General features: G+C 39.9%; 1 protein-coding gene across 1 annotated transcript; it reads right to left on the reverse strand.

The window, feature by feature from the left end:
- Positions 1 to 1474: 1474 nt before the first annotated feature.
- On the reverse strand, positions 1475 to 13509 carry hadhb (hydroxyacyl-CoA dehydrogenase trifunctional multienzyme complex subunit beta). Its single transcript, XM_078274952.1, has 16 exons — positions 13412 to 13509; positions 10966 to 11038; positions 9802 to 9843; positions 9456 to 9552; positions 9262 to 9306; positions 8659 to 8758; positions 7636 to 7723; positions 7005 to 7192; positions 6717 to 6897; positions 5329 to 5450; positions 4014 to 4093; positions 3871 to 3918; positions 3561 to 3648; positions 3215 to 3289; positions 2831 to 2995; positions 1475 to 1858 (listed from the first exon to the last, which is right to left on the reverse strand). Exons 2-16 carry the CDS (start codon positions 11030 to 11032, stop codon positions 1823 to 1825), a joined length of 1422 nt encoding a protein of 473 aa, XP_078131078.1. The 5' UTR covers positions 11033 to 11038; positions 13412 to 13509; the 3' UTR covers positions 1475 to 1822.
- Positions 13510 to 13749: the final 240 nt, after the last annotated feature.

Consider the following 13749-nt stretch of genomic DNA (forward strand, 5'->3'; position numbering starts at 1 on the left):
ATCTCTAAATATATTTTAAACGGAAATGTCTGACTGAAGTTATGTTCACAACCCCCCAAACCTTAGGTGTGTGTGTGTGTGTGTGTGTGTGATGAGTAGAGAAGATTCCTGGCAGAAAAGAGCCAATGTGTTGATATACATTTACCAATCCCCTGTCAATTGCACAAACACTTTAGAGGATGTAAAAGTTCGCTTTTTCCAAAAAACTTAAATATCAGGAAGACACCCCTGCAACCTGAACTTTTAAGTAACCTGCCAGCCATATTCCCAAATTTTCCATATTTATGTTTTAAATCACCAGGAAGCCCGAGCATCCCACTTTACCTCCTCATTAACATCAGTCTCCCGTCAGAAGCAGACAGCATTCTTCACCATCAATTAAGAGCACAGGAATCCAAAGCCAGTCTACTGCTGACACATCTTGGTACAGAGGCCGGGATGCAAATGCAAAATATTTTGGCAATGCAAATTTGTTTAAATCTGTTAAAAGGAATAGACTGTACAACTCCCCCCCCCCCAATTCATTGTTGTTATCTGCAGCACAAAGCTTTCTATACATTGATCTTTTCTATTGCAATAGTTTCAGTCCCTGCTGAATTAAACACAGCCCATCAACGTTACTTGACGTTGTTGTCCGTGCATCAAGGCCTTCAATCAGAATAGAGTGTAAAGACACGTAGAGACAATGCAATAAACTACTCACAGTCGCTGGGTAGTTGTTTTGTAAACCAACAATTAATTAATGGAAACACAACTACTTGAATTTACGTGAAAGCCCTAATCTAGTTATCTTTATTGCGGTAAGGTCAACACCTGGTTCACCCGGCGATTTCTGCGAAATAAAGCTCCAGTAAGTTTTAAACACGTTTTGGTTATTTCACACGACAGATTTCTGTATTTGTGTTTTTGTCTTTGCTCCTCTCACTGGTTTGAAGTAGGCGGGGCTCATTTGAAGAAAAAACAAAAGTGTCACTTATGAGGATTTAGCAACATTCACATCATAAGTGAAGACAGTTGTGTGGTTGTTTGCTTATATTGACAAATCTGATTAAACCACAGCCACACAGTATTTTCATTACTGTGTTATCTGCCAATAATTTAGTTCATTGTTTTGTCTATAAAATGTCAGTAAATAGTGAAAAATGCCAATCACAATAATGTTGTCCTCCCTCTTTCCCCCCAAAAAATTGTGGGGGAAAACATTGTGGCACTTATTCGCGTTGGCTTCTCCTTGATCTACTGTGGCTCATTTGTACAGGATGTTCATTTGGACAAAAGCGTCCGCAAAATAGATTAACCTAAATGGCTTCAATTGAAACAGTCCAAAACCCAAAAGTATTCAGTTTACACTCATATGAGACTAGAAGAAAAACATAAAATATTCACATTTCAGAAACTGTAACTGTAATTTCTGCAAAAGGTCTATTTTAAGGGCGAGAAAAAATAGCAAACCAATTAATGAGTGGCAGCGTGGTCATCATCACACTCTTTAATTCTAACAGTTCGTAAGAAAAGAAAAATTACAGCGTATATAAACATTAGGATCACTGTAGCTCCTCTGAGTGCTTAAATTAAGCTATGTTACATTCGACTCAGTCACAATGCTGACAAGATGCACCTCAAAGTCTATAAACCTTTCTTTAAAAAGTTACGCTATCATTTAACAGCTTTGAAGCAAAGCTGAATTTACACAAGATTCCTAAGACTCACTCGCATATTGCATCTGACTCCTCTCTCAGCAAGGCAAAGATGGTGCTAGTATGTACAGTCTGTTGTCTGGTGTGTGTAGCCGTTATGATGAACCTGAAGATCGAGGCATATTTTACTGGGGGTAGGCCTCAATCACCATGGCATGACCCTGGAAAACACAATACAAGTTTGTCAGGAAAAGAAAACAAACATAAAAAGTTAGATGGTCCAAACAAGAAAGAAAATGGAAGCGATGTCAGACTTTTTTTTTTTTTAAATTTTAAAACATCTGAGTTGCCCAGAATTTTCTTAAAAAATTATACTGAGGTCTACATGTCCCAAAAATGTTACTTAACGCTTTAAATTGTGAAATTTCAAATTATACTAAAAGAGAAAAACCAACGTTTCTGCAGGTTTCACCATGTCAGATTTAAGACTTTTTAAGACCATTATGAATGACATTTAAGACCTTTATCACAACATCAAGTGAGTATAAGAATAAGTCAAAAGCTGATTGGCTGCAATATAAGTTGCATGTTGGTCTCATTTGTAGTCGTAATACAGCGAAATTATATGTGGACCAGCGAAAGACAGAACTACAACACCACGGAATAATAAGAGAAAAATAAAAAGCATTTGAGGTAGAGTTGCATAGTTGTAGAGAAATTAAGACCTGTTTCAAATAATGTAAGACCTAGAACACAATACTCGCCCCTCCCACCGTGTTTCCATAACTGTCATGACTAATTGACTGTCACTAACCCCCAACCCCTCCCCAACCATCTTGTCAGTGGTTGGCTGGAGTGGTTTGTTGTATTTTGGTGCACAGCCTGTGCCTCTAGTGTTTGTTTGACGTTTACGACCCCTGTGTTGTCTCCGAGACCAGACTGTTTTTTTTAATTATTATTTATTTAGGGGCAGGCAGCTAGCGGATCAAGGAGAGATGCCTACGATTTGAGACAAAAATGAAATTGCGCTGAAACCATGCAGGCACTCATAGTGCACCTTTAAGACTTCTTAAGGCCTAAAAAAATTATTCTGAAATTTTAGACTTTTTAAGACCCCGCGGAAACCCTGAAAACAGTCAGTCGTGGCTTGTGTGACTCTGCTGTCTCATGCACACATGTCAGCCAGTAATTACCTGTCCTCCAGCAGCACAAGCCGCCACCAGTCCGTACTGTCCTCCCTCCTTCTGCAGCCGGTGTGCCACTGTGGTTACTAGCCGGCAGCCTGTGGCACCGAACGGATGACCCAAAGACAGAGAGCCTCCCCACAAGTTGAACTTCTCCATGGGAGGAGCTCCCACCTACACACACACACACACACACACACACACACACACACACACACACACACACACACACACACACACACACACACACAGTCAGACTGTTAATTAAACTTAGTACTAAAGTACTTATTAGTGTAAAATCTAAATGTGACACCAATACCACATGTTGATATAAATCATCTTGGCCTTAATTTACTGTTGATCTGTTGCAGTATGACCAGTGGCTATCTTTACCTTTGATTTCCTGCCCAGGTACGTCTGCCCGAACCAATCTGAGTCCAAAGCCTTCATATTTGCCATTATCTGGCCCTGGAAAACACATACAAATACATCCACAGAGTTACCATGGATACCAGACAGAAAATATATTTATTTCGACAGATTTTCGACATGAAGTAGACCAGTCAAATCTTACTCCATGAATAACACAGGCCATGACTGGGATTAAGGAAAGATTCAAGTTTAATCATGCATATCTGTTACATCTGTAGTATCTTGGGAGATTGACAGGACATATTCACCCACCACTACACAAGCTCACACAGTCCCCCCCCCAAAATAACGTGCTGCGAAAACTTACTGCGAATGCCTCGTGGAACTCAAAGACGTCAATATCACTCATGGTCAAGCCAGCGCGTTCCAGGACCTTTGGTGTACCGTACGTCGGCCTGGAAAAGTTAAACAGGGCGCAGTGTCAAACAGAAATCAAACGGTTGGTCTTCAAAAGAGCAATTCACCTCAGAATAAAATGTGTCTCTACCTTCCAACGCAAATGTACTGTACAGTAGGTTAAAACACACACTACGTTAGCTTAAACAGTTCCATCCCAAATCGTATAAGAACCCCTTGTTTTGATAAACTTACTTACAAAACTGTTTTTGTGAACTCACCCCAAAAGCAGCTGATCTTTGGGGTCCTGGGACACGTAGACAAAGTCTCTGCCAGGATGCAAATATAATATGATCAGAACATCTGAAAAAGCATTACTGGGGAAAACTGAGGCTGCTCTACTAAAAACAGAGGGTGCAGATACCTGAGGTAGGCTTTAGGCTTGTAACCCATAGCCAAAGCTTTCTCTTCAGACATGATAAGCGCAGCAGACGCACCGTCAGTCTGAGGACACACACACACAAAAACAAGCAGTGTTTTTAATGTCAGGGCAGTTTATGAATGGTTCCACTAATGAGCGAAAACAGTTGAAAGAGAATCTGGGGAGAGCAGGGCTATACAAATTTGTTTCATTAATGGACCAAAAATGTTACCAGAAATACTTAGGATAATAATAATAAACAGGATAATTAAAAAAAACAAAGCCAAAGTTGCTTAACAGTGTTTTGCTTCAGGTACTTTGTAGCTTTGTTTTTGCAGATGGGTGTGTGCAGCTTTGAGCGTTTGTTTTACACACAGAGTCAAATAAAGAATGAATGCGTTTTTGAACTGGAGGAATTAAAGGTCCCATGGAATGAAAATGTCACTTTATGAGGTTTTTTAACATTAATATGCGTTCCCCCAGCTTGCCTGTGGTCCCCCAGTGGCTAGAAATGGCGATAGGTGTAAACCGAGCCTTGGGTATCCTGCTCTGCCTTTGAGAAAATGAAAGCTCAGATGGGCTGATCTGGAATCTCCTCCTTATGAGCTCATAAGGAGGAAGGTTACCTCCCCTTTCTCTGCTTTGCCCGCCCAGAGAATTGGCCCACCCATGAGAGAGAGAGAGAGAGAGAGAGACATCATGGCTTTCAAATGAGCAAAGTGGCAGTTGGTCAAGGCCACACCCCCACCGTCCTCCTATCTCCTTCTCAATAGCTACAGTCACAGATGGATGGATGAATGGAACATACTAAGGAAAGCTCATTGTGGGACTGGCTCTAGTGGCTGTAATTCAGCACCAAGGCTGAATTTTGCGAAAGAGATTTCAGATACAGTATTAGGGGACCACTGAGGTCTATATAAAAGAGACTTCAGATACAGTATTAGGGGACCACTAAGGTCTATATAAAAGAGACTTCAGATACAGTATTAGGGGACCACTAAGGCCTATATAAAAGAGACTTCAGATACAGTATTAGGGGACCACTAAGGCCTATATAAAAGAGACTTCAGATACAGTATTAGGGGACCACTAAGGTCTATATAAAAGAGACTTCAGATACAGTATTAGGGGACCACTAAGGCCTATATAAAAGAGACTTCAGATACAGTATTAGGGGACCACTAAGGCCTATATAAAAGAGATTTCAGATACAGTATTAGGGGACCACTAAGGCCTATATAAACGCATCCAAAGAGCACTATGTCATGGGATCTTTAAAGACACGGAGTGCTGCAGGGCTTGATGTGTGTGGGTTTACCAGGAAGGAGGAGTTTGCGGCGGTGACTGTGCCGTGAGGTTTAATGAAGGCGGGCTTTAGTTTGCCCATTTGCTCCATGGAGGATGGGCGGATGCCGTTGTCCTTGGAAACAATATCACGACCTGGTGACAATAAGCACAGACAAATGACATCTACTTGTTACAACAATATAACCACCAACATTTAAGTACACAACCATCCATAAAACTCCTGAAAACTAATAGGACGTATTCAACCACCCCTAGTCTGGATCAACGGAACATACCCAGAGCTAGCAAGCTACTCGCTGAAAATGGCAAGTTTTGAAAAAAATTTGGATTGTGCAACAAGGCAGGCCTGCTTGGTTCTTTTCGTGGAATAACTGTTAAAGATTTCCAAAGAATATGTTGTTTACTGCATTTACTCTCTAACTGGGACGTTTTGGGACCGATTGGTGGGATTGCTGTGGACCAAGTACACAAGGCGATACACTGGTGAGAGCAAATTTCTTTTAACCATGTATCCAGCTAATTTAAATAGTTCACGTTACTGTATTGTGTGAACAGTTAACTTCATTTAACATTTTATGTTGTTTTGTTTTTTTGCAGGGTGCAAATGTTCCACCAAAACAAGTAGCGCCGCCCTAGACGGTTGTGATTGGTTTAAAGGTCCAGTGTGTAACGTGTTTAGTTGTTCATTATCAAAATCTGTGTTGCCCGTTCACAAACTTTGTTCACTGTCCTTTTTCATGAATATTTACCACCACCATCAATTCTAAGTATTCTTTTTGGCTTGAAATGTTATTCACATGTTGCATTCACATGAACTGGGGTACACGCTCCATATTCATGCGCCATCTTGAAATACGTTAGCTGGTAAGGAACATACAGGACATACTGCTCCGCCTTTCGCGTTTTCGCTGTCACATGATAAACTCACAGGTGCTGCTAATGCTGCTAATGGGTATCGTAGCTTCCCGGCCCCGGCAAGTTTGAAGAAGGAAACATGGAGGACCACACGTATTCAAAATCCAAATTTCAGGAACAGGAGTCTTCTTCTTCGCCCAGAAAAAATAAAAAGGATATTGAAAAGAGCAAGAGACCGTCTTTTTTAAAGCGTGAAGGCTACCGTAGCTGTAATACGTACTTTGAACTGCGTGGTGCGAGAGAGTTGATTGCGATATATGATCTCAACGCTAGATTGGAGAAATTCCTACACATTGGACCTTTAAAGAAACGCAAACAACCCATAGCGTATTTTTCGCCTATCCCAGAATGTATGTGTGGTGGAGCCAGACCTTACTTTACAGCGCTGTGGAGATAGGGCTGGCAATGTGAGACTAAACCATCCCTAACCCTTGAATGTGTGATGTCATGTATCTTGAGTTTAAAGAGTGGAGCACTGTTTACCGGGCACTTTAAAGGAGATGACATCCTGCAGCAGACCGGCGTCCTGGGCCTGTTTGGCCAGAGTGTGTGATCGCACAGCGAACTCATCCTGCTCTATTCTGGAGACCCCAAATGCAGCAGCCAGACGATCAGCACTGTGGCCCATCGTTTCAGCTGTGGAGAACTCAGCCACAGCAGGAAGCTACAAACGCACACAAAGACACAAGAAATTTGATTTCTGATGCTACAAATCACATTTAACAAACTGAAAGTGGTGTAACTCTTAAGAGATTTTAAGTGAATATATACCTCGGGGGAGAGATGTGCCAGCCGGATACTGCCAATCAGACTGAGCCTCTGGCCAAGGGTCTTCGCCCTGTTGAGGGACAGCATGGTCTTTCTCATCTTACGGCTGTGACGGATAGGAACATCGGACATGAACTCCACCCCTCCTGCCACAACAGAGTCACACTGGCCTGCAGCAATCAGACCAACAGCTGGAGAGAAGGACGGAGGAAAGAGAGCCAAACAAAGGTCAAACACAGAGGAGGACAACCAAAAAAATCTTAATCTTAATGTATGGGCCTTAATGTAATGGCAAGGACACATCTGACCTCGGCCTCCTGCTGTGATCCCCCTTTATTATTTCCCCTCCATTGTCATAAGACATCTGTGTAGTATTTCCTTATTTTCCTTATCTATAACATGCCCAGATGTTGTGGTGTGTTACGTCTTTAGCTCAGCTTGAGTGCTTGTTTGTTTAGCTTTTTTTGTTGTTGTCAAGATTCAAATGCATTTGTATTACTTCCAATTGATTCTCACAGCAGCAGCATACAGCATAACATCATCGTTGTTGTTTTTTCTCCCAGCTACAATGTAAGACTACATAGTTCAGTTTACTCTCAGAGGCTTGGTGTAGAGATTACTTTCCCTGACATACCTGATGTCATTGCCTGGTTGGAGGAGATGCAGGCCATGGTGACGGTGTGAGCTGGGATCTTGTCAGAGAAGCCTGCACCCAATGCTGCCTGAAATCACAGTGAAAAATGAAGGACATGCACAACAAAATAGCAGCTCAAAATGCTCCTTTGGTTAATATTATGCCTTAGCATGTAGTGGTAATGCTTAGGACAGGGCTGTAGTACTTGAGTCCGGACTCGAGACGATTTTCTGTTGTCTCTGACTCGTCTTGGACTCGTTGGTACTTGGACTTGGCTATTGGACTCGCCAAATATTCTAGTTGGTCTCGACCAAGTGCAGCACTATATGCTTTTGTTCTAAAGTAACTTCCTTCTTCAAAACAAACCATAGATGGAGCGTGCTTGTTCAGAAAACAGGTATTAGTTTAATTAAAAATCCATCTAGAACAGGCATGGAGATTGGTCGCCTGGTACACACCTGGCTGCATCATATTCCTTAATCATCAGGCTTCAATCATTTTCATTTTGGCCACAGACACAATGTCAGCGAGCACTTTGTACTATGAATTCTTCAGGACAAGTCATAAGTTCAAGAATGGGAACATTTCCATTTTATATTTTAAGTAAATAATATTATAGTATATATATAATATAGAACTAGACATAATATATAATATGTAATATATAGTCTTAATTTGATCCTATAGTGTTTTATTGCACTTGCTTTTTGATTATTACAAATAATAAAGCAAAATGATCATCTTGATAGAAGATATACTGTCTCTCACATCACATCAATTATGAACAGGTAAGTAAATGGTCTTGAAGAGGATTCTTTTTTTTCCTGTCTCGGTATTGACTGTCTCTCATTTGGACTCTTGACTTGGACTCAAAGTTTTTAGGACCCGGTCTTGACTTGGACCTCTTTGGACTCGGTCTCGACTAGTCCTGGTCTTGGACTCGACAAGGGTGGACTTGACTACAGCCCAGGCTTAGGACCAACGCTTAAAAAAGTACATGTACGTGTGTGTGTAAGATAATACCTCTCTTGCTACATTGCTGGTTTTGACCTCCTGAATGACTGTTCCATAGATGATGTAGTCTACAGCATCTTTGGGTAAGCCCGTCCTGTGTAGCAGACCCCTAGGGAAACCCAAATGAACAATTTTAAAATCACAGTAGCACTACAAAAAAAAAAAACTTTGAGAAACTTGTTTTTTTTTTAACACTCCACTCCACCCCCCTCTCACAGCTCTGTCAGATTGTTGCTCCAATGTTCCTCTCTCTGACACGTTTCAGCCGTTTTCAAATGTTTTAACGCCTAGATATTACATCTGAAGGTCACTCATACTTCACAGAACCCTAGTTATACATGTAACTCTGAACCAGGATCAATTGACAAGTGTAATAATATATGACTGTACATGTAATTTACTAACATAAAAATGTACTTAGTGTTAAGGCGCTGCTTGGTGGCCACTATTGGAAAAAAAAAAGTGGTATCAATGGCCAGTTCATCAGAACAACTGCACGCTATGTCAGCAGAATGTAACTCGATTTATGGTGTCAATTAAAACTCTGATGGTGGATTTGTTAGTGTTATGACACCATTGACACAAAAAACACAACATATGAAAACCACTTACTGCAGAGCTGCTCTGGCCAAGTCATGGGGCATTAGGTCAGCATATCTGTAAACACAAACCAAAAAGGTACCTTCAAGATAAGACACTCTCTCTGTAAATGCCATTTGACAACAGGCTTTCCCTCTTCCTAAAGTTATGCTGGTCAGAGGCTACAGCCAGTGAACTTAACCATAAGAAAAGAGCCAGAGACGTACGTGGTTCCAGACAGCAGGAAAGGGGTTCGAACGCCTTCCACCAGAACTATGTTCTTCACACCAGGCCGTGCCAGTGTCTTTTTGCTCTTTGTCTGAACTGAAAGAAAATGAAGACAGTAACAGGCAGTTAGACTCTGATAGTTGTGAGCTGGCCTGAGGATTGAGTATTATCTTAATAGCAAATGTTCAACCATTTAAATTCCACCTAGACAGGGTAGTTTTGCATAGGTTCTGTCTAGGATTAAAGAGGCTCACGATGTTCAGCTCACATTTTAAACAGTGGGATCTCCACAAGACTATAATCTGGATTGGTATGTAAGTGATATCATTTAGAGTAACGACTTACCCTGAGCCTGAAGCTGAGCTGTCGTACTGAGAGAGCGTGCCCCTGAGACAGACAGAGAAAAACATTCCTTATCATCCTCAATTATATCATATAAAAAGGGGGCTGTACTCGATATTCAGCAGCACATTAATATAGCAGCAAACAAATATATATATATATATGTGTGTGTAAAGGTTCAGACACACGGGTACCAGACGGCCGACCCTTGGCAGAAAAGGCAGTTGGACTGATCAATCTCCCCGAGTTGGTCAAAATAGTGCATCGGAACACACCAAAGCTACGAGATATAATACGTCTCCATAACAGCAGGCGGCGCTAATCTGTATTGTCGCCCAAAAATGAAAACCGGCAGATGATTGGATCTGGGGGGTCTGGTTTCTCCGGAAATTCAAAGCCAGACTGTCATGGCGACTTGTTCAGAATACGATCTCATATTGTACTAAAATAGTTCACCGAAACGGGTTTCTGAAAACATTTTAAGCGAGAAATAGGCCGTGCAGTTGCTGAATCTGTCTTCATTTCAGTTCGACAAAAGGTCAGTTTAAAAGATTTTTGTGAGATTTTGAGAGACTCTAGTCACGCTCATCCCGCTCCTCGTTTCTGGGTTAGCACTCTACCAATCAGAGCTACCAATCAGATCAGTAAGACTCAGATTGAGTCCGACTGCTGGCAGCGCCCGCCTTCCGATTATACATGTCAAATTGGCCAGAATGAAGGCCGACGGCCCCTCGGATGGACGACGGCACAGAACACACGGAACAGACTCGAGTCACTGACCTCGCCAGACTGTCTGACGGCCGATTATCGGCTTAGTGTGTCTCGGGCTTAAGATATAATGGCTGAAAAGAGAATCAAGTCTATACTATACAACAGCATCTTAGATGACAGTGTTGAGCAGTCTGAATTTAAAGACCAGACGTCTGTATTTTAGATTTTAGGCGATGATCACCAATCAATCGATTACCAGTTAGTGTAATGTGACAAATAGAAAGGCTAAATAAACAAACGTGACAGTGGCCAAAGATCACTGTATGTATTCATAATGACACATCAAACAATCTATTAGCTGTTGGTGCTGTATTTCTGACTCTATATATAGTATTGCTTTCACATATATTTGAATATGTTTATCTGTGAAACAAATAATATTAAAAGAAAACGTACCCAACCACACCGCCCGGGAAGGGCGGACAGAGCCGCTCCACATTGTGTTCAGCAGCATGGAAGCCATTATGTTCTACAGAGAAAAAAACTGTAATTGTTACTACAAAGTTATAACCAGGGTTGTGATGAAAAAGTTCATGGCCCTGCATAACACTCATAACATTAACAGTATCGTTTTTCTCAAGCAGAAAAAACGAAGACTTCCACTTAAACTGGACTGCAAACTGCCAGCTAATTCAATAGTATACAATAATACAAAATATAGTGTTTTAAACACATTTATATCAATGGGGGTAGGCTTAATAACAGAAACACCTCTCTGTATAATGCAGTACAATTCAGTAGCACCTCAAACTACATCCTCCAAAATAACCATAACATTGAATTAAGCTCTCTCTAAAACAGTTTCAACAAAAACTGAACAATATAAACTGCATGAAGAGGACTTATTGCAAGACTGTTATATGACTGTTATAAGATAACATTACAACCTATCCATTGCACACTATATATAGCCTACACTGACCTTTTGCACATACCTGTTAAGCATTTATATTTGTACATATTTGTTTGTTTATGTTAACATTTCTTTTAAAAATTGTATTTCTATATTTGTGCATATAAAAGAAAATAAAAAATAAATATACAATAACATAATAAAATGCACAGGTGGGATAGAAAACAACAACTTGAGGGCTTGTAAAGGGAACCCACCTAACATTAAAATTAAAGACAGCTGTACATGCTTGCTACAAATTTGCAAATTAACTTAATTATTTTTAAAATATTTAAGGAAAGAAAAAAAAATATTTAAAGGAAAGAAAAGAATAAAAATCCCATGCAAGGGGTACTACAGAAAACAAGGAAGAAAAAAAGAAAACAAATTACAGTAATGTAGTATTTACTCAGCGTTTTGCCTATACACTGTGTCATAACTAAATTTATATAGTGCTGTACTCTTATAAACAGAAGATAATTTATCATTTATTTCCTTTTAATATGTTTATCTATGCACATTCCTTGTAAGTGTTACTTACTTGGCAATAAATCATTTTCTGATTCTAGAACATGTTCCTACATTCCCATACAGTGTTTGCCAAAGTCTTGGCTTTCCTTGTCTGAATTCACAATGTCATTCTTATTTCATATGTATATACGGCACATTAACCCATGGGGACTATACCTTTTTACCATAATTTTTAGGTGACAGTGCAGCCTGGAGAGTGGCATAACACCACACTACAAAGCCTGTCTCAGGTTGGCTTAATACTCTAGATATACCTCTGTAGGCAAAAGGTCAACTGTGACTGAATGTCTGAATCACATTAACTAGACATAACAATAAAGGCTTGCTTGATTGTTTATATGATTAGCTAATTTGACGTATGATTACCCCCAATATTCACACTCCATATAATACTGTGGAAATGCAACGCTACTTTGCTGTAGATCAGTAGAAACACATAACTTACCCAGTGATGGAATGTAAATAAGTACACTTTTCTCAAGTACTGCACTGTATTGATATACTTTTTTTTTTCGTACATATTTCCATACTATGCTTTTTACTGCTACTCCACTATATTTCAGAGAGAAATATACTTTTTTTACTGCACTACAATTATGAGACACTCTGTTAATAATTATTACATAATTCTACATACAGTTTGATATGCTTATATGATATAATGCAGTACTATGCTACCATTCTACCCAGTAGTATTAAGTATCTGAAAATAATAATGCTTTCTGTATTGTTAATACTTCTGTAACATTTTGACTTCAGGACTTTTAGTTGTAATGGATGTATTTTTACACTGTGGTATTTCTACTTTAAGTAAAAGATCTGAGTAACATTACTTCTTCCAACGCTGACCTCAACGTTACCCCTACCAACTATAAAACTAAAGACCTTTAGAGATTTAAGGCTCTACTCTGCTACGCATAATATATAAATATATATACATATACACCACAATATGTCTTATTTATGTATGTCTTATTTATGTATTATTATGTAGGACAGTATGACGGTCACCCTGCCCAACCCCCTTCCCTGCCTTTGACCCTTCACCTAGATTCCTATACTAGAGAATGACAGAGACAGAAATGTAAGACCACGGGACTTAAACAGGGTCAGAACTATCTACGGATCGATACATTATTTGGTTCTTTAAAGTAACGTTTACAACAATCAAAAACACATGACTGAAACATTGTAAACAGTAAAACAAAGCTGGACGCAAGACGCAAGATAACGTCAGTAAAGCTAAGTAGCTACTAGTTAGCTGAAGTGTCCATTCAATTGTGATCTATTTCCATAAATGTATCGTGATACGATCTATTCCGCTATGCTTGGGGTGAATAAACGCATTTGAAGAGTTCATACCATGTATTGTCTCTGTCTAGTTCTATTATCAATAGTTATGGTTCAGATGTAGCTTACCTATATTTGAGTTCTGCCTTTGCCGAGACCTCTTCCCTGCTGCTCAAACTAACAGCAGACTCACCAGCGCCACAGTGGACTACGTTTACAAGGACCCACCAGTGTGTTAGCCGACTAAAATATGCCTGAACGAAACATGGACAACAAATGAATGGTTCCATACCTGCTCTCGTTTAATCATAAATTACAATGTCGACACAATATCATGTATTGCTTTTCTAAAAAAAAGACAAGATAAGTTAAAAAAAGATAACGTTTTTAGTACAAGAATATTTTATGCGACGGCAATATTTCCGCGTGCTTTGAGGTCCTTAACCTATTATCGACACTTTTGCGCC

This window comes from Sander vitreus, chromosome 18 (assembly GCF_031162955.1).
Source record: "Sander vitreus isolate 19-12246 chromosome 18, sanVit1, whole genome shotgun sequence".
Classification (NCBI taxonomy): Eukaryota; Metazoa; Chordata; class Actinopteri; order Perciformes; family Percidae; genus Sander; species Sander vitreus.